This window comes from Falco biarmicus, chromosome 4 (assembly GCF_023638135.1).
Source record: "Falco biarmicus isolate bFalBia1 chromosome 4, bFalBia1.pri, whole genome shotgun sequence".
Classification (NCBI taxonomy): domain Eukaryota; kingdom Metazoa; phylum Chordata; class Aves; order Falconiformes; family Falconidae; genus Falco; species Falco biarmicus.
The window spans coordinates 78,854,537-78,875,153 of record NC_079291.1 but is presented as its reverse complement, the minus strand read 5'-3'; the positions used below and the strand labels follow the sequence as shown (position 1 = coordinate 78,875,153).

The window sequence follows — 20,617 nt, the reverse complement described above, 5'->3', positions numbered from 1 at the left end:
CATCGCACACCGCGATTTACCAACGGAGAAAAAGAAGAAGAAATGCCGCTCTTTTTTAAAGATTTAACGTTTATTATGCAGTATGTTTTGAGTAAAAAGCAAGACTGGTGAAAATGAAATAAAAGTACAAAAATAAATACACTTTTATAACGATATCACAACTCCACGCGAAATAAAAAGATTAAATTAAATAGGTATAAATACAAAACATCAAGTACAAACCCAAAATCTGGCACTTGTCAAGAGAAAGGCCTCATGAAAGTTAAAAAAAACTGTGCTACGATGTTTTATTACAGGTAGTGGAGGCATGCTTAAAGCAAAAGGGGTTGACGTGACAGCCGCAGGTGGGCAGCCACTGCACTAGCGCTTCAGCTAAACCTATCCCGACATCGACACCTTGCCTATGCTAATAATAAATACAGCACATAAAACATCCTTGGAAAACATCGATCTTTAGCACGGGTATATCAACAGCACGTTTTGTCACCTGTGACACAGGTTACTCCAAATTTTTTCCTCCTCTTGAGGTGTTTTCTACTCCTAAGGAAAGCCGGGAAGCCATACTGGGTGAGTAGGAAGCTTGCCTTGGGCATTTTCTGTATTATGTCTGAAATTTCAGAGAACCACAGTGTTTGTTTGAGAGGCAGGCCCTCCACCTGGTGTAAACTCCTAAATGTACACCGTTAGAGGAACACACACACACCCGCCACCTAAACTTTCAAAGAAACACCATGGTAAAGAGCCACCGAGCAGTGTCATTCTTCAAAGTGTTCTGGCAGCAATTCTGCCATTTCCCCAAGTATGCAATTTGGGTAACTTACTGATGTCACTAGCTGCAGAGGACAGACTTGGGGGGACATAAAAGCCCCAACTAATGCCACAAGCAAACCAACTCATGCATCACTGCCCATGAAGACTCTCCTCATCCCACCATTCATGTCTCTCTTCCATGCCGACTGTTTAACACAACCAAATTTTCAGTCAGTCTTCTCTTATAACCATGTCAACATGTTACAAAGCCTCCAAAGTTAGGGTGCTGCATTGTACCCATACTGGGGAAGTAATAAAACATAACCCATTTCACATTCCCATTGTCAGTTCTCTACTACTACTGTTACAGAACAAAAGAGTAAGCACTGTGAAGACTTACAGCCAAGCTTTTCTCTCTTGGACTCTGAATGTTAACATCATGTCCCAAGTTCATTACAGTAAGTTACAGAATTCTGCTCCCCTCAACTTGAAGGATAATATCCATCACTAGGAAGACTAAGGTAAAATAAGAGCATGACCTTCTAATGTTATGAGTTTCATAAATACGAGAGTGTGTTTGTTGGGATTTGGTAGGGATTCCCCCCAAAATCATGGTTTCAGTATAAGAGCCTGTTGGATCACAGTAGAAAAGAAACTGCTCAGAAAAACTGCAACTGCCATCAATGAAACGTAAGATCTGAATTATTATTATGGACAATCATTTGTAAGTCTAAAATGGTAAAACAATTAAAATCTTGCCTTCAGAATTTTTTGTAGTACGTACACTTCTCCTCATATTGGCCAAAAGTTATTTCCCTAGGAAAGTGTAGTAAACAGCAAGGAAAAAAAATATCCTAGGACTCTTTCAGCACAGTGGTTTGATCTACCACAGCACAGACATGCAGTTTCGGTTCGTCTGTCTGCCCAGCAGCTGATCTGGATCCACCTCTGTCCAAGTCAGAAACGCAAAACATTTTGGCCATTAGTCCTTTAACTGAGGTAAATCTCATTCATACAGAAAGTACATTCAAAAAGGCTGCTGACAAATTTCACTGATGTAGGAGCTTGGTTTTGTTTGAATTAAGGTGGGTCGTGTCCCCCCCCCCCCCCCCCCCTTATTTAACTGCTTTAACTTTATGGTATGAAACCAAAAATATATACACACAACTTACGGTGGCAATCATACACAGAAGTTGCAATTCTAAGTAACGCAAAAAGCATATGTCAGACACAAGGATAAGAGCAAGTGAAAAAGTCAACTTAATAGTGCCCTGTGGTGGTCTTTAAATAAACAAGATTATGAATCTTATGTATACACAGTAGTATGAATATATAGTAAGTTTTAACATGCAATTTTTCCACAAGTCTTAGAGCTTCAAAGCCCTTTATTACTTCAATATAATTGTATTATATTGTATTATCAGTATTATTGTGTCATTGTCTGGAAATGACAACGTTTATAATTTCTAAATATACATATGCGTATAGAAGATGCAGTATTTGAATCAGTACTGAGAATGCCATCATTAAAAAACAGCCATTTTATCCCAGCGAGTGCTGTCGTCTTAAATTGTCACAACATTTGGCTTCTTTCTTTGGGTTCTTCCTGCATATGCTCCTAGAAGTGAAGTAGAAACATTACCATTTCACAATCGGTAGTACCAGGTTTTGTAACAGGATTATCCAACAAAAATAGCTGGAAAAGTTTAAGACAAATATTTTTTAAGCAGTTTAATATATTCAGTGGCTATTTCTAAAATGACTGCTTTCTATTTCTAAAATTACTGTTTTCATAATTTTACATCCAAAATGCCTTACAAGAACTACCTACAGGTTTGAAAGTAACAGCATTTTATAGTATTTCCTTGCTCAAGTAATTCCATCTTTTCTGCTACTCTAAAACATCTACAACTCCGAAGTTTTTAAAAGATAAGACTGTCACATCACCAAGAAATTAATTATGCTATGTACTACTTTTAAACAAAGTAGCAATTAAAAAAAATATACAAGTCAGATATTTTAAATAAATCTTTCCTTTTCCCCAGCTGCCAAGAGACATTTGTAAGTTTCCATAAGTTGATATACACAACCAGAATTAAAAGCGCAGTATGAATAAAGTCATGAGGCAGAGCTCTTATAAAAGGAAAGCTGCTCAAGTATTAAAAAACCCCAATAAATAGATCAGTCTTTCTACATGGAACAAATATATACATACATACATATATATATTTTTGAAAGCCATATTGTGCTATGCATAGCACAAGTATCTTCCAGTAATAAGGGTTTAGCATTGCAGGCTGCTAAAAACTAGCACAACTCAGCATTTGTTAGGTTCAGGCAATTATTGGAAGTGTCCAGCAATGTGAGCAAACACTTACACAAAGCAGTGACAATCATACCACATGGTGCAGAGCAGTGGAAATGGAAGACAGCCATGGAAAAGAAATAATTACCAGGCAATTAAATGAACGTGACAAAGGAAGTGCCAGTCCTTTTTAGACTCTTCAGTTACTCTTTGTCAGAGTTGCAGTGGTTACTTACAGGTGCCCAAGGGCTACATTCAGCACAGTGCAAAGCAGCTTTGGAAATGCCCACAGAGACCTTACCACAGCAGGGTCCCTCCCATGTGAACACTCGTTTCCCACTAAACAAAAAGGCATTCTCACCAGTGCTGTACCCTTCAGCTCACCTGTGATCTCATGGGACAAACAACCAGGCTGACAGGCACGATGCTTTATTAGTGACTTAACACTACCTCTTCACTCTCCTCAAGTGCACTCCAAGTTCTACAAAAACCTCACATACATAATAGGACAGTAAAAGGAAGTGTAAAAAAACCCAGCAATCTAGACTAAGGAATTGGAAGCCAAATTTTATTAAAAAGACTTAACAGACTTTCTGAATACAATTATCACCCAACCTTTTCCAGTGGCAGAGGAGCAATTACATGAGGCCTCTCCTGCGACATACAATTGACCTGCTATTCATACACAGCAAGTCTGACGTCTTCCTTAAGCGCTGGCCTGAACGCTAACACACTTCACAGCACAAACCACCTCACACGGGCAATCTGCTCCCTGCCCAGCCTGGACAGGCACGCAGGAAAGACCATGCTTGGCCAAGTGCTGCTGCCACCCAAACACCGTGTGCGGCTCATGCCTCATCATTCTTTTCCACACCGCTGACTCAGACTGGGTGGACACCAAGGAGATGAATAGGTCTAGTTGTAGCAGCAGCCTGATCTCAACCACCTTCTAACACAATCAGACCCCATTAAATGCCCTGCCTGGCACAGCTCACAGGCTACTGACTAAACATGTTGGTCCTATTTAAAATACTTTAAATAAAAAATATTTTTTTAAAAAAAATCAACATATAAGACTCTTTAAGGATGTATTAGTTCATACTTTTCTCTTTAGCACAGAACTCTGGAATGAAGGAGTACAAAAGAACAAAAACTAAAATAAGGATTGTCAGCTGATTCCTAAATGAAATGTCTTCTTGCCAGAAAAAGGCAACAATCAGAGTGGTATTAAAGCTACCAAGCACTTTGCAGACAGAATTTAAAACAACAAATCAGAAGAATGGAACAGAAAGAAAAAAAGAGAAGCTAGATGAGTACATCATTGTTTTCTTCTGAGGGTCTGACTCATGTCTAATTTGAATGTATTTATAATCGCAGTATTCTACTCACCCTCTTTCCCTTTTGCCCCTCTAATAAGCACAATTTAATTAGGAGTCAGGGATGAATGAAGACAAACAAATCAAAATAATATGAGTTAGGAGTACAGCAGACATAAATAAATCTCTGCATTACCTAGACCAAGCCACTGCTGCAAGTCTTTGTTTTCTGACATACTCAACTTCTACTTAAAGAAGAGAAGCATAGGCATTTCTTTGGCTTTTTACATTTTCTTTTAAAATTGACTTGAGATTAGAGTTTCTCTGCCTATGGTCTTTCCAAGACAGAACCTCTTGCCTCACTGCAGATGACTTTCAAGGATCTCTCTTGAACAAGACACTTTTATCACTTCCAAAAAACATTTAAAAAAAAACTAACAAAAAAACCCTATTCAACATACTGCCAAGCCTTTCACTATTCGCAGTTTATCCATATATAAAGAAAACCATGTTCTGTTTAAATGTATTCTTCAGGGTTTTTTCATTATCACAAAACTATGGAGATGATTTCTTTCACACCAAGTGTTCCCCATCTAATAATTTCAGAATGCATTTCTATTCATTTAGTGCAACTAAATGAATAGACAACATTTAGTAGTCTACTTATTTATAAAGGAGCATATGGATCTATTGGTATTACACCATGGGAACACGTACAATGTCCAAACACTAAATGAGGTTATGTTGTGCAACCAGAACTAGGCAGCATACAATTGGTTAGATGCATCTGCTTTAAGTTCCAACGCAGCCACCACAGAGGCATTAAATAGCTTTCCAATATTCCACAAATGGCAATAAGGAAAGGCAAAGAGAAATCTAGAGATATCTCAAAGGATTCTTTTCCTTGTCAAGAATCAACTGTCATGACTTAATTATGACTGAGAGAAACTCGGGGACTTACCTAACAAGAGCAGCACAGACTGCCAACACAGAAGAGTTGAGAAAGAATGCTTTAATTGGATGCCTGATGCTGGATGCAAACGTAAAAAACACTGTAGATTATTACGAGCTGAGCATGAATTATATGAGATTGGGGATGGCATCCAAATCTCACATCAGTGCTAAACTTGACACTGACACCACCATTACGTTCCTACTCTTTCACCACCTCTGCAATACTGTCACTGGTAGAGGTCTTGCCTGTTTTGTTGTCCCTGCTCTTCAGCACCTTCATTCACTAGTTAATACCAGATGCAATTTTGCAAACTTGCCAATAAAAACTTGTCTTAATGGCTAGCTCTGGTTGCTAAAATGGTATTGCTCTACTTTATTTTCTTCTTTATATTTCAGAGAGATTATTACTGCTTCTGCTCATTTTTCTTTAGTGCCATTGGGTGCAGCTGAACTGCTTTGCTCCATTTCAGTGGTGACAGTACTGCTGAGAGAAATGGTAACAGAAAAATAAATGAACAAACCTTGGTTCTAATCTCATTGCTTGCTTTTTCATTTTCCTCTCTTCAAACTTAAATGGTACAGATATGTATGCATGGTTATTTACAATACATCCTTCTATGGCCACCTGTCTTGACTTCACAAAGTGCTACAAAAAGCCCAAACACTCCTGCACTAAAACTTACAGACACCCTCTGCCAGCATTGCTCCAGGGCAGTAATAAATAAGAATTTACCTTATAGGACAGGTTTTATGCTTGATAGCTAAATATAATTCAGGTCACTATGGAAAAAAAGTTGAAATCCTACCACATTATAAATTTGCCTTATTGAGCCCCAAAACTCCCAATTTTTGTACTTGACTTCTGGAACTCTTATTTGAGAACAAAGTGTAATTAAGATCTTAAACACTTTTAAAACCTAAAAATCATTTTACCTTTTGATAAATAAAGGTTTGTCACTTAAATTTGTGTAAGATGCTCCATAGTGTTTTATTCCCTTCATACCTGAACAGGCTGGAAACTGAGCGCTTTCATACAATTATCAAACCTTTTTAGTAACAGGTAACCAATCAGTAATCTCTGTATGTATGCACAGGAATACTCCAATTTGAAAACTGGGTCATTATGACTCAAACATTTTGTAAGATGCTACAGTAACACATATAATTTTAGTATGATGACTGGGCGCCCACTGGTAAGTCCGAAACCACCCTTCCTGTCCTTTCTGTAGGCTTCATGTTGAAGACAAGTTACATGTGTCCAGAACTAAGAAGCAAATGACATCAAGGTTCTAATCCAATTCTATTTTGACTACTATTAGCTTCTCAAACAGTTACAGTGAATATATCTGGCAAGCTTGTTTAATGACTGGGCATCTGGTGAGTGAAAGCAAATGAGCTGTGCAGTACATTCTATATCCTGTGTTTATAGAATTTGAAAGTGGATGGTTAAGTTACCAGCACATGTTTGATTAAAGAGATAGGTTAGATTTAAGACATAGCAAAGCAGGTGCACAAGAAAAGGAAAACAACATATTGTCCGTTTACTTTTTCTAGATACTAGTAACTTATTTACTATAAGATCCAAACACCAATTTTCTACACACCTGAAACAGCTTTGTTAGACACTCTGCTCTCTGAGGCCTTCTTTCTATTTTGCTCAACCCCCTTCATTGAGGTCTTAGGGGTTCTAATTAAATATAAAAGAGTTAATAAGTCACTTGCAACAAAGTTTAAAGGCTGTATCTAAAAATATAAAGACACTATCAAACTGTGTTTGGCATGGAAACATTCTTATCGTGTTCCACAGAACCTCCTCCTGAGTACGTGTACAATTCCTACTGATGTTATTATGGTTTACGTAGATAACATTAAATAGGAGGACATCTCCCCATGAACATATTTTTTAAATTCTAGTCAAGAAACTGATTCAGTTCAGATACTGTGGCATTACAGTCTACATTTAAAAATACAGATATTTCATTAAGTGGAAGCAAAGCTTCATGAAATGAATGTTACAAATAGAAATGTTGGAACACAGTGTACATGAAGACAATACACAAGAGGATGAGAACACTAAATATTTTCTTGCAGTATAGGGTAAAACAAAGCTTCATCACTCTCTCAACATACTGTGAGAAGCAATTATTTTTACTTTGAACAACAGTTGCACCAGTATGTGTAAATATTATTCAGGAATCACTGTGCTCTTGCACTTCACATTTACTGTCATCTTTAAGACTATAAACATGCTGTGCTCTTACCCTTGTCGGCATAGCAGTCTATGAACTGGGGCATTCTGTCCTTGATTTGGTTGAAGTACACTGTTAAAACACAATTTTTTATTAGTGCTTCTTCCTGTCTTTAAGAAACAAATATCTCATAAGGAATACTGAATTATGCATGCTGTTTCACATTAAAAAAATTCAGAAAGGCTAATGGGTTCTGTAATGCAGACGACATGTAGGCAAAAGTGGCAGGAATTAAAATCCCAGAATAGGATTACTATTTCCACTATTTGAAACATATAAAAAAGCACATCGAGAAAACTCCCTGAACAGTGCCTTGGGTTTCTAGTCATTGATAAGAACATACTGGAAAAAAGGACTGAATTGCTTAAATTTAGTCATTGAAGATTGAACTGTATTAATAGATAGCACTTGTTCAAAACTTTCGGGTAAGCACGGCACAAAAACTGTTTTTCAGAGTTGCCAGGTATCTGACTCTTTACACTAGAAAAAGGTGCAGACAAGCCTCATAGAACAGCTGCTGTCTTCCTGAACAGCAAGTACTGAACCCTGACTTCTGTGATCTAAGCAAACAATCACACAACCTAAGAGCAAGAACTTTACTTCACAACAGAAAGTCACTTCTTGTCTGACAGCTTTCTAAAGATAAGCATATCAATTATTACATGGCAAAGTAAAGGGTGTTAAGAGAAGTAATATGCCAAACAGAAGCTTAAGAGATTCTAATAGTGTATCTCGGAGAAAAACCTTGAACCTGAACACAGAGATTTCAAGCCATCAGTAAATAATTTTTGAAAATAAAATTTCAGAACTGAATCTTTTGTAATTTCTAATGAGCTAATAAAACCATCTCTCAGATCATGCTAAAACAAATTTAATTACTGTCTGTCATATTAGGGGCAGGAATTGAGCTGACTGATGGCAAGTCAGCAGTGCAGATCAAAGAATCTATTACTATAAGGCAGTTCTTCAAAGGCATCCTAATGCAAGTAATCTTCACTCACCGGCTTTCAGGAGATTTTTGTTTTATGATTATTTTTTTACTGGGCATTCCCATTTCTGAAGCCCTAAAGAAATAAAAAGAATTGAAACGTATTTAAATTCTAAAATCATCATTCTAGGTCTTAAACAGAAACAGTAAGAGAAAACCTACAACAGGATCGACATCTACATGTAATACTGCCAGAGCAGCACTACAGATTATCACTTTGTACTCAACAAGCAAGTGTGACACAACCGTTCAGTCCACTTGTGTTGCAGGATAATGCTGGCTACCATGCCCCAAAAAAACTTTTCTACCAATAATGTATCCCTATTGCTACACTCTTTAGAAAGACTGATAAATAACTTGGAGCACTTTTTACAATATATAAAATCAACAATAAACTAAGTGCTCACCCCTGGAATAGAGCACAAATGCACAACGTAGAACAAACGTTTTTCTCCCATACAAACAGTATCTCTTAAGTAAAGAGCGAACTGCTATTGGTAAGACACCATACACCTGAAGACAATTTTTTTATTGATTCTTCCTAGGAGTGGTGTTAGTTTGCAAAAAGCTGTTACTCCAAACACATTTCACTATTTCCAATGCTCCCTACTCATCCTTTGCACCCTGCCCCTGATCACCACAAAGGGAGAACTTAACATACTTCATGTACTTTTTCCTGTCCAGAGACTTCTGTGTAGCTGTTGAAAGTGTTGCTCTCTCTCTTGGGCTCTTTACTTTATCCTAAAAAAGCAAAAGAACCAACAATAATACTAGTTACTCCTCTTATTGAGCTTAACCCTACCTGGCCTACCTCTACTTAAGAGAAATAAAATTTTTAAAAACCCCAAACAACAAAACCAACAGTGTGTTTTCAGTACTAAGTTCACATTCAGGCTAAACTCAAGGGTTTTTTTCTTTTTTAAAACTAAAGGATCTTCCTTATATTACCAGACTAAAAAGGTTTGTGTGCCATAACAAATTCTTGTTATGCACTTATTATTTCTTTCATCATGTTTTCCATTCTGATTTTTATACATCCACATATTCAAAGTTTCAACATAATAATCTCCTACTGCACCAACCGCTTTTTTTATATTTCAAGGAAGTTACCTACAGAAGCATAATTAAACAACAATTTAGATTTAAAAAACTTTTTCCTGGGTGAGGAAGAATCCTTAAAAGCAAAATGATACAGTAAAGTCTTAAAACAGTTTACATTCTCTTGAATATAACACACCATTTGCCTGAGCATCTTCTCTTTACGAACTTCACGATCATGACGCAGAATATTCATTCTTTCTGATGCCTCCATCGTAAAGAAGATGTCATAAATGTCATACAGAGCAGCTCGCAGCTGGAAATAATAATTAAAATATTAATAAAATATCCAGTCAAGTTAACATTCCCATGGTTCTGATCATCAAGCTCTTCTTACTTTCAGTCTAAACAAAACACCTGAAAAATAATTTTGAAATCTCTCTTAATGTGTCAGCACAAAAATGGAATCTTCTCTTCACAGCCACAGTTTAAATTTTTTACTTTAAAAAAAGCCACTGTGAAGGTTTTAGATATTTATACTACAAAAGCAGAATGGTTAAGGGGCGGAGGGAAAAAAAAGATTAAATTGAGTCACCTGAGCCATTACTCTTTCATGAAGGGATGCATCTTGTGCTGAAACACTTCCTCTTTTTAACGGAGCTTCAGACTGAAAATTTTTAATGAACTCCATAGTATCCTGGGAAAGACAGTAAAATAAGATTAAGCACCAAGCATGGAGCATAATCCTTCACAACAAAGCAATTCTTACAAAATGTACATGTAGGATATAATATTCTGTTTGACTTGGACCTTATGACATTAGAGCAACGCAGCACTCAAACATGCTCACATGACAGGACATTTCCAAATGCTTCTGAAAGCAGAAAATGCACGATTTCATCTGTCAATTGAAGACAGGAACAACAACAACAACCAGTAGTAGAAACTGAATAATATAAAATGCTGATCTTACTTTTACAGTTTGCTTAAGATGTTTCAGTTTTTCTGTCTGCAAAAGTCTACGAGTGAGAAACCCTTTTGCCACAGCAGTGATCTTATCAAACTTCATTTGTATCTCTGGACTGAAGACCTTAAAAGAAGAGAAGAGTTTTCTAAACATTTGATTGAAAAAGCAAGAATTACAAATTATTTCTCAAATAACATCAATCATGTGACATAAGTTTCCAAGTAAGAAACAAGCTGTTGATAAAGTTTTGGCTAGGCCAGAAGTACCCACCATGGTATTAAATTAGCAGAAGCAATATATTGTTATATGATTATTTTGCAAGAAAAATATCCTATACAGTTCTCCTGTGTAATCAAAGTCAATATAGGAATACTACATTGGGGATACTAAACTTTTCTGTGAGATTTATTACTGCACAGCTATTAGAAAGCAACTAGTTTCTTACAAGAACTAGACAGCTTTTTAAACCATAAATAAATCTCTTTTTTTTTTCCTCCTTACCTGAGTCCACCTAGTTTTGATCCTGTTACTTGGCCTAGACACTGAAGTTTTTATAACTCCACTACCTGATGGACCCCAGAGAAAGAAGGAAGTTTCACTTGTGGAAGCAAAGGCGTTAGGCGTTGTAGCATGAGCAAAACCTGCATGGAAAGCAGAATATACAGTTCAACACAGACTTCTGTCCATGAATTAATGACTATGGGTGCACATACACTCAGCTCAGAGGTAGCAAGCAGCTTTGTTCACAAGGTCAATTATATGCAAGAAGCAACCTGAATATTTCTGATTCATTTCCTAGCAAATTTTGCTAAACAGAAGACAAATCAAAAAATTTCATAGCGTTCTGGAACAGGTGAGAGGTGTCCCATCAGCTATAGCTGTACCTCCTTGCAGTCAAGACCCCTTGGCAGAGCCCCTCTAATGCTTCTACACAAATGAGAATGCCTGGCCCACTGCTGCGCAGCTTCGTGGCGTAAGGGTGAACCTTTTGTGACATGATGCAGACATCCTCGCCTCTGATCTCTGATAAGTTTACTCTTAGCTTGTTTTCCTCAAATATGCCCTATAATAATTATAAAACAAATGCAATACATGGAACAGTAAAAGGATAGCTGAAACCACACTAATTGCCAGCTAGACAAAGACTCAATGCAAATTGGTTTTACGTATGCTGTCAACAGCTGAAAGCAGCAGCTGCCCACACCACATATCCTGACCAGCAAGTGCCCTAGAACAGGAATATTTATCAATACAGTGGGGCAGCCGGTACAGTTAAGCACTAAAGCAAAACATATCACAACATTTAATCTATGTTCAATCCTCTCAGTTTTACCAATGCTGGTTGAGTTTGCATTATGGACTGTCTTCAGCTGGGACTGCACACTTTCCAGCAAGCCACTTTCACTTTTTTTCCTCCACTCCAACTCCATTCTACTGTTAATATTCACTTTGGAAATTTCTATTTCTGTTGTAGCAACCTTCTTTCCTGTCAGCTTTCTCTCCTGCTCTTCCAGTTCCTACAAAAGAAAGAATGAACTATGGGACTGTTTTTCTAACTCTGTGAAGCAACAGAATATACATTTTAAAATCAACTGCTTCCGAACAAACTGCATTACAACACACATGCCCTTTGCGTAGAATTTTCCTCTTTCTACCTTACCTTCTGCAATTTCTCCTGTTCTTTCTCTTGTTCAGCTATCAGAATCGACAGTTGTTGTGCATGCTGTTCTTCAAGTCTCTTCCTCATTTCTTCAAAGGCCAACATTTTAGTTTTTAAAATATCATCTGAGAAGATACATTACAAAGAATCAAGTATTAAATAAATTTACATGATCTTTGTCACAGACATACATGCTTTTAACAGGAATAACTTGCATCGTCAGTGAAAAAGTACAACCTATTGTGTGATATCAGGTTTCCACTACCTCATCAGTTACTACAGTCCTTCAAAATATCTGCATGCTCATATTTGTGAGATAAGCATGGGAATGGAACAGCATTAACACCATGTAAGCCTTTATTAAAATAAGGACACAAAAAATCTAGCTGTAAGAATAGGATACGTATACTTGCTTGAGTGAATTAAAATTATTTATGCCACTTCAGCTTGATTTGATAGAGACACATACAGATCTAACAGTTTCGCAATTCAGAGAAATTATCCATATAGTGATTTGCAACCCATTAAAAGGTATTTTCTTTTAACTTACATAGGCTATCTTTTCTTTTAGTAGTCTTATTTAGACCTCATAGAATAAGACATAATTTTCTTAGTAAAACTAAATTCCAATTTCTACAAATGGGAAATTAATATTTGTACTGTCAAACAATACCCTTGAGAATAAGTACAGAATTCACAAAACTGATACACAATGTTCTAGCTGATGTTTCCTCAGAAATTGTTTAACCAAGTTACGAGAAACCGTTATAATGAGTTTTGACTCCAAGCTACTCCTAAGATAGCAATTACTCCATTCTGTAGCAGTTAAAGATGGCTCAAGTAGCAAGCTGAATTTCTGAATTTGTCATTGGAAATTAGATAAATAATTAAGTTACTGAAAAAAGGTAATTTACAATCAATAAAATTTTAGCCTTTTTATATATATACATACTTACAAACATCAATGACCGTTGAGGTTTTTTCTAAAATATTTATTAACTGAGAAATAAGTTTAAGAAAACCCCTCAACTACAGGAAATCTTTTACCTTTTCCCATAGCATCAGAGGCTGCATTCTTGGTAATGTAAACTGATCCCCCAGGGTATTTCTGTTCTTGCAACCACTGCTTCTCTTGTTCTTCCATTCCAACTGTTAGAATGCAGGGACCGTTTTCTTTTTGGCAGTTGTCGGTGTCTAAATCAAGTCTACGTTTTACCTTTTCAAAATTATTTTCTAGAAACTGCTCGTTTGCTGGGGAAACACTTGGAGTGTCCATCTGCTGTCGCATAGTCTTGCTCTGCATCAGTAGCGGGGATGGGTTTTCTACATCATAAGATTTATTGAGTTCCACTGGGGAGTTACATTTAGCATTTTCTAGCAGAGTGGACGGTTTGGTTTCATTCACAGCTAGAAGCTTCTGTGTTACTGTGGACTGACTGCTGGCAAATGGCTCATTCAACTTTGGAGCTACAATATTAGTACTAGTCTCCACTTTATATGGACCTCTGCTGTCCATCACTACCTGTCCCTCCACTGTAGCTGACAACGTTCCTTTGCTTTCCAAGTGCCCAAAGGAATGGCGATTCGGTTTGCCAACGCCCAACCCATCACAAGGGCCTGAAGAATTCCTGTTGACACCAGGAACTCTGCTAGGGCAAATCATAGTGAAGTCCACCATGAACTTTGGCACCGATTCAGACACATTATTTTTATCTGCAATATCTTGCATGATTAAATCCATCGCTCTACCCTTGCCTTTAGGACTTAACTCGTAGGCATTCACAGGGTTATTTATAATGATATGTCCCATTGATAAAGGTCTTGGGCGCCTTCGGTGCATTTTAGGGCTCATGCTTGGCTCTGGGCTCGGCAATTTGGCATAAGAGCCTGTGAGGCTCCTGACAATGCTACTGTCACGATCAAACATAGAAGTCTTTTTAAACTCTTCATCTGAATCCGAATCCACCAGTGGGGGTGTTCCAACTCTTGTAGGTATGTCCACTTTAGAAAAACTGGAAAAAGTGGACATACTTGTGTTATTTGTATGAGTAGAGGCACCCTGGAGAAGGGCATTCGATTTATTAAGACTGGGTTTATCAAGTGTCAGAGCAGTGCAACCTCTGCCTGTAGGCTTTGTTCTTTCTTTCACAGAGTCAGATGTTTTAACACCATCATTTTCTTTATCTGAATGACTTTCATTCATACTCCTCTTTGAATTACTTTTTGAGCTACGCTTGGTTTGCTCTTTCTCTATGTACTCTCTAGATTTCTTCATCAGGTTCTGAAGACTCATTACATATGGATCTTGGACTTCCTCGTCTGATGGCGACCCTCCTAGTCCCTGTTGCTTTTGCAAAGCATGTGACGCAAGCTTATTATTCACATGGTCAGGAGATGCAGCCCTTGGACAAGGTATATCTTTTGAGAAGCAACTGTCACTTTGCTTTGAAAAAACATTTTCTTCTGCTGCTTTAACTACTTCTGTCACATTTGATGTCACCTGCCCAGTAGTATCTGATGGCGTAAGTTCTGGTGTCTTTTCAAGCTCTGTGGAACCGTGCCTTTCAGGAGAACAGGAAAAATTGACATCTGATAGAGGCGCAAAGTCAATTGAAGCTTTTGAATCTGAATCAGGGCAAGTATTCTCAGCCTCCTGTGCCTTCACATCACCCACACCAGGTCCTTTCCTGATCTGCAAATAAAAATTGAAAATAATCAGATATTTTTGATGACATCTCAGATTCTTGCAAGCCTCACTTGAATTAAAAAAAAAAAAAAAGAATGCTATCACCTTAAAATCAATAAAAATTTTCAGTTCAACTGTTACCAGTTTCCTACAAATTACTTACAATACCTTGCTCTCTGCAATGAGAAAGAGATTACTGGAATTAAAATATAGATTTGACTAATGGCCCATTCAGAAATTTTACTGACACCAAGTATCTGAATGCAAAGATGCTCTTTTCTTCATAAGATAGTCTGAATATAGTTGATTAATTTTATGGCTTCGAATTATCTTGCAAGATCCCTTAAAATATGAAAACCTGTTTATATAAAACTGAAAAATTTCAGCATAGAATTTTGTAAATAAAATTTCATTGTCTAACCTATAGACAGCTAAGAACAAATCAGCATAATTTCTAATAAAGATAGTGAAAATAATTTGTTCACTTCTATACTAATCCAGAGACAATTAAATATGAAGTTTTGTTTGTCAACTACTTGGAAGACAAACTTTATTTAAGTGAGAATTACATGTTACTTCTAGCCAGCATTTGTTTAAAAGGATTTTTACACTACAACTATCCCATAGGTTATCCTGTGTGTTGTGCAAATCAATTATCAAGGGGACACCTTTAGAAAGAAAAAAAAAGCCAACATATTTTTTGTATTGAACATGTTCCTGGTCTGCTCTTCGAATCCCAAGCCAGATGACTGTTGCCATGCACACCCAGTAAACAATGCAAACTAGTAAGGTCTGCCACCTTAGTAACACAACAAATTCAGTGTTAACTGCACTTGTTTAAGCAACAGGTTAATTTAAAGACTGTATTACAATTGTTTCAGCGACAAATAATACCACTTGATTAGACATATTTAATACTCTTTCAATTTAAACCTCTATTAAATTCATCATTGAGGCAGCAAAGAAAAAACAGTTGCAGTAAAATTATAGAGCACACAACAGAACTACAAGCTGTTGCAAAGATTATTTTAATTCTGTAATCATAAGGTTGAATATAGGTTATTTTCTGATTAAAACATAAGCTTGCAAATAAAGCAAGCTCTAATATCGCGGGTTTTGTTCATTTATTTTTACAATCTAGTTGTTTCAAACATAGTTTGAACATAGTTACAAAAGCAAGTCAGTCATCTGGTGTGGTCTGGCTTTTGCATACACCAAAACAAGCAGTGAAAAGCAGGTCCCATGTGTTACACTGAATATAGATATAACCACCAAATCATCAACTATCTGGTCATATAACATGAAATACTAGAAAATACTGCTTCTGGAGAGTTAACCGCTATTAATTCCATGTTTACATAAACCCCAGCACCTTCCCAAAATATGTGTAAGTAGAGGTTTTCTGTAAAGCTGCAGGGCAGTTCAGTTTTGGACTAACACTACCTGCACATTTTCTAGAATCTCCTGAACACGATCCAATAAAGCTCTTTTCCGGCAGTTCTGTCTCCAGGTCTCTAGGTCCAGTGCTTTCTGTTTATATTGCTGTATTTCCTTTTTCTTTTCAAGGCTAAGCTGCAACCCATAGTGTAAGAAACATGGTTTATTTCACTAAATGCAAATTTCAGTACAGAATTACATAAATAAATTAGAAAGAAAAACAATAGAACAAAACAGAACAATCACCGAAGTCAAGACTTTATGCACATTTTAAATGCCAGCTTCTTTTTAAGCAATTTTTTTTTTAAATGGAAGATGCACAAAATGCCTTCTTGGCACACGTGTAAATGAACATTTATTTAAAAGGTCATTTATAAAAAAATTTGCATTAACATTACAGGCTACAGTACCAACTTCAAATGACAAAGACTCTGTAGGACGTCTTTCTCAGTCCTCTATGGAAATGGGAGGTTTAGAGCCCCCTGTCACCAATCCTCCTACTCCCACCCAAACTATCAAGCTCTTAAGGAGGACTAGCTCGCACTTGCCCTCTTGAACCAGAGGTGAATTTCACAAGACAGAAATATATGCAAGCAGTCCTCTGGATCCTGTTAAGAACCAGAATCTGAGAGTCTTCCAAGTTACTACTTTAAAACATTAAAATATGTAGTTTGGATAAAAGTCAAAATTACATCTACAAAAATTGGTTTCACAGAGTTCTACAAAATGAAATAGTCTCAAGTTGAATTATGTATTCCTCCTATGAAACCTTAAAATATCCACCCATTTGTAAATGAAGAAAATTACAATATATCATTTAGTCTCCAATGTATATTTATATCATGATAATATTGAGTATTCATGTTAAGAGAGTCTCTCCATTCATACTTCCCACCACTGAAGCAAGTCAGCTGCATTATTGCACAAACTACCAACAGACTTCTGTGTGGCTCTGTTTGCATTAAGCACAGAATGACTTACCATAATTGATGAACCTGCAAAATACATTAGAGAAAAAGCTGCACACACATACAAGAGAGACATTTACTTGAAAGCTTTTTAACTATCTCAGCATTTCCTATTTGCACTTTTTTTTTTTGACACTGTTAAACAAACTCATGTGTTCAGTATTTGGAATGTCAATATGATTCTACATGAAATTAAGCCCAGCAGTAACATTCATCTGTTTAATACCACAAACACAAGGGAAGTTTTAACTCTCCTTGTGAAGATAATAAATTTCAAGAAATTAAAGCCAATGTAGTCAATGTGGAAAAAAAGTACATTTTCCCACTTTACTTTGTAAAATTAAGGCTAGGAATGCTTAGAATACACTAAGCAGCAGGCCAGACGATACCTCACACTGAGCTGTACCTTCAGTAGAATCATTACATGTGGATGGACATCAAAGCTAGTACCAACAGCATAGTTAGCAGAGAAGAAAAAAAAAAACCAAACACCATCACCCCTCAAAAACCCCAACCTTACCAGAGGGGCAAGCACAGGTACTCCATGGAATTGAATGAGGGAGATATTTTTGTGTGGAACAGTGAAAGATATTTCTCTTTTTATTGCCTCTTCTTGGATTCTGGAAAGATGCTTCTTACAGAATACTTCATAGTCCTCCATCTTCATGTTAACTAAGCAGCAAAGAATAGTAAGATGTAGTTTCAATACCATGAACGAAAAATAGCATGACAACTGGTTCTGTAAGACTATATTCTGAGAAGCAAATTATACATTAGAAAACTTAATCAAGTTCCCCTTCTTCCTATCATTAGCAAAAGCTGCAAAACTGTTTTATTTTTTCCCCCCATATAAAAATAAAATCTGCATACATGAGCAAAAAAGATGACCACAGGTACAGAAGAAAGCAAGTATTAGGATGATCAGGACTTGCAAAACTACGCATGCTACAGATAACCTTAACGATTTCCATCAAAGACTAAACCTTTAAGGTCTCCCACGATAGATCCTATCAACTGTAAAAAACCCAATAAATAAAACTGCGGCAAATTGGAAAAATAAAAGAATTAAGCTAGTATTAAAGCAATACCAGCCTTTATATTTAGGGCGCTGGAAGGAATTTGTGTCGCACTCCCGTGAGCCTCCTCCTCGACATGTCCCTGTACGAGCAGACGCGGACACCTCCACCAAAACATACATTACAACCTTGTTTCCTTAAAGAGCCTACATATCTCACACTGCCCATCCCTACCGGCGTAAAACCGACAGCCAAGCGCCACCGGCAAAGGCCTGCTAAAGAGCTTTTGTTCCCCTCGCACACCGCTTCGGCCGATCACTGCCCTCCTCCCGCCGGCTGCCGGGGCACCGAGCGCTCCTCAGGCCGGGTCGCCTCTCCCCTCGGCCGCCCGGCCCACCCCCGCCTCCGGCAAGCAGGCGGCCCCGGCGGGGCCGGGGCCTGGGCCCCGCGGCCCTCCCTGCCCGGCGCCCCCGCGTCCCCCCCGCCGGGGCACGGCCCCCCGAGCCACCCGGTACCTGCGCGGGGCTCGGAGCCCCGGCCCGGCCGCTGCCCGCCGCCGCGCACCCCGGGCGCCGCCCGCCGCCTCCCGCCCGCCGGGCCGCAGCACTACGAGGCCCAGCGCGCACCGCGGGCCCAGCGCTCCTCCTCCGCGGGGCGGGCGCTGCCCCTCCCGGGCCGGGCGCTCAGGAAAGGCCCTGGCCGTGGGGCTGGGGTGGGCCAGGGGTCGGGCTGCCCAGCGCTCAGCCCCGCGGGACAAATCCGGCATTTTCGGGCGAGCTCCCGGGCAAAGGTAGCGCCGGTTTTCAGAGGCACGAGGTGGGGCTGAAGGCCACCACGGTGCTTCGCTCCCCAGTGACGCCCACCCAGGCCTCCAGGGCGTTAGCACAGGTGGAGTCTACCTAAAGTCCTGGTTCTGCCTTATCACATTAAATACCATATGGCTGTGCAGCCCTGTGTAGGCAGGGCCACAGGTGTGCCGCCAGCAGGTATCGCTCTCACTGGACACGCTGTGATGAGAAAGATAAACATGAGAACTTGTTAATATGCTCTTTGATGAAAGCACCACGGTGTCACCATGGTCACCCTATCCCTCTGGCTGGGGCGGCAGCCAGCTGCTGGTCCCACAGGACTAGGTCACCCTCACCCACCAGGCTGGCCAGGTGGAAAACACATGCTTGCCTACCAGCACTTGGCCCAGACGAAACAAATTTAAATTTATGGAACCATCTAGTTTCCAGTGAGCATTTAGAGACGTTAAAGCTGGTGTTCTTCTTTCAAAAGAACCCAAGTCCTTCATCTGTTTTCTCTTCAGTGTATTAAATATTATTGAGGGGTTTTTTAAACCATCTTTAATCTCAACAAATGCTGTCGTTTATCAAAAGATTTTTAAATACCTTAGACATTCCATTATTTATTATGTTTCTGCACACATATGTCTGAATTTTCTTCAAAAACACCTGGCAGAAGCACAAAACTACAGAGAGAAAAGAGTATCTGAGATGCTCACAGTCAGCTGGGACAATATGGGACAAATATTTACCCCACCTATTTCAATAAATAAATAAATAAAGCTTAAAAGATTGCTTGGTGCCTGTTCCACTTTTGGTTGGCAAGAATTATACACATACAAAAAAAATTACTCAAAATCCTCATTTATATTAGCACAAACTGCTATTTCCTCTGCTTCACTATTCTGTTTCTAGACTGAACAACCGCAGATTCTTCAGCCTTCACCAAAATCCCAGTCTTGTTGCTCTTTCCTCTGGATTCTTCCCAGTTGTTCACACTTCTGTCACACACAGTGACACACGGAAGGTACCCCCTGCACGGTGCCCGCTCTCCAAGCAGGGGACACGGGGGTCCCCGCCACAGCCTTTGGCATCTCGGCCCTCCCCGCTGCCTCAGCATTTCGTCTCAGGTTTAGCTTGTAAGCAGGCACGAATGGCTAAATTAGCTGCATAATACACATAGTAAGCTATATAACGCATACACTATATAACACTGTATATAGAAATGCGATAATTACGTGGGAAAAAATTACTGCTAATATTACACTTCTAGTTAGTTTGCTGGCATACCTGGGAAAAAAAACCTTTGCGCTCTGCAGACACACAGATCTCCCGCGACTGTCTGGGCAGCGGTACCTTTCCTTCGGTTAACACCCCTTATTCTTCCCGCGCCATGTTTTATGGTCAATAACCCCCGTTTTCCTGCGGCACCCGCCCCGAGCGCACCCCAGGCGGTTTGGGCCCCGGCCGCGCTCCGCCGCCTCCACCCACCCCT

The 20,617-nt window shown here is 38.8% G+C and overlaps 1 protein-coding gene across 5 annotated transcripts; it reads right to left on the bottom strand.

The window, feature by feature from the left end:
* Positions 1-49: 49 nt before the first annotated feature.
* On the bottom strand, positions 50-20,529 carry CCP110 (centriolar coiled-coil protein 110). 5 transcript variants are annotated; one of them, XM_056336516.1, is made up of 15 exons: positions 20,413-20,529; positions 17,839-17,990; positions 16,357-16,485; positions 13,275-14,919; positions 12,228-12,352; positions 11,901-12,084; positions 11,069-11,208; positions 10,574-10,690; positions 10,196-10,297; positions 9,800-9,916; positions 9,224-9,303; positions 8,576-8,638; positions 7,587-7,646; positions 6,930-7,012; positions 50-2,368 (listed from the first exon to the last, which is right to left on the bottom strand). In XM_056336516.1, the coding sequence occupies exons 2-15, from the start codon at positions 17,983-17,985 to the stop codon at positions 2,316-2,318; spliced, it is 3,045 nt and encodes a 1,014-aa protein (XP_056192491.1). In that variant the 5' UTR covers positions 17,986-17,990; positions 20,413-20,529; the 3' UTR covers positions 50-2,315. The 5 variants fall into 5 exon arrangements, with proteins under 5 accessions (XP_056192491.1, XP_056192492.1, XP_056192490.1 ...); XM_056336517.1 differs by lacking the exon at positions 20,413-20,529 and adding an exon at positions 19,234-19,490; XM_056336515.1 differs by lacking the exon at positions 20,413-20,529 and adding an exon at positions 18,850-18,991.
* Positions 20,530-20,617: the final 88 nt, after the last annotated feature.

Bases quoted from the DNA above. Each gene is read 5' to 3' on its own strand.
- CCP110 (XM_056336516.1), bottom strand. From the start codon at position 17,985: ATGAAGATGGAGGACTATGAAGTATTCTGTAAGAAGCATCTTTCCAGA. The intron at 16,486-17,838 runs GTAAGGTTGGGG...TATGGGTTGCAG, and splicing joins TACCTGTGCTTGCCCCTCTG to CTTAGCCTTGAAAAGAAAAA. The intron at 8,639-9,223 runs GTATGTTAAGTT...TTATTTCTTTAG, and splicing joins GACAGGAAAAAGTACATGAA to GGCTTCAGAAATGGGAATGC.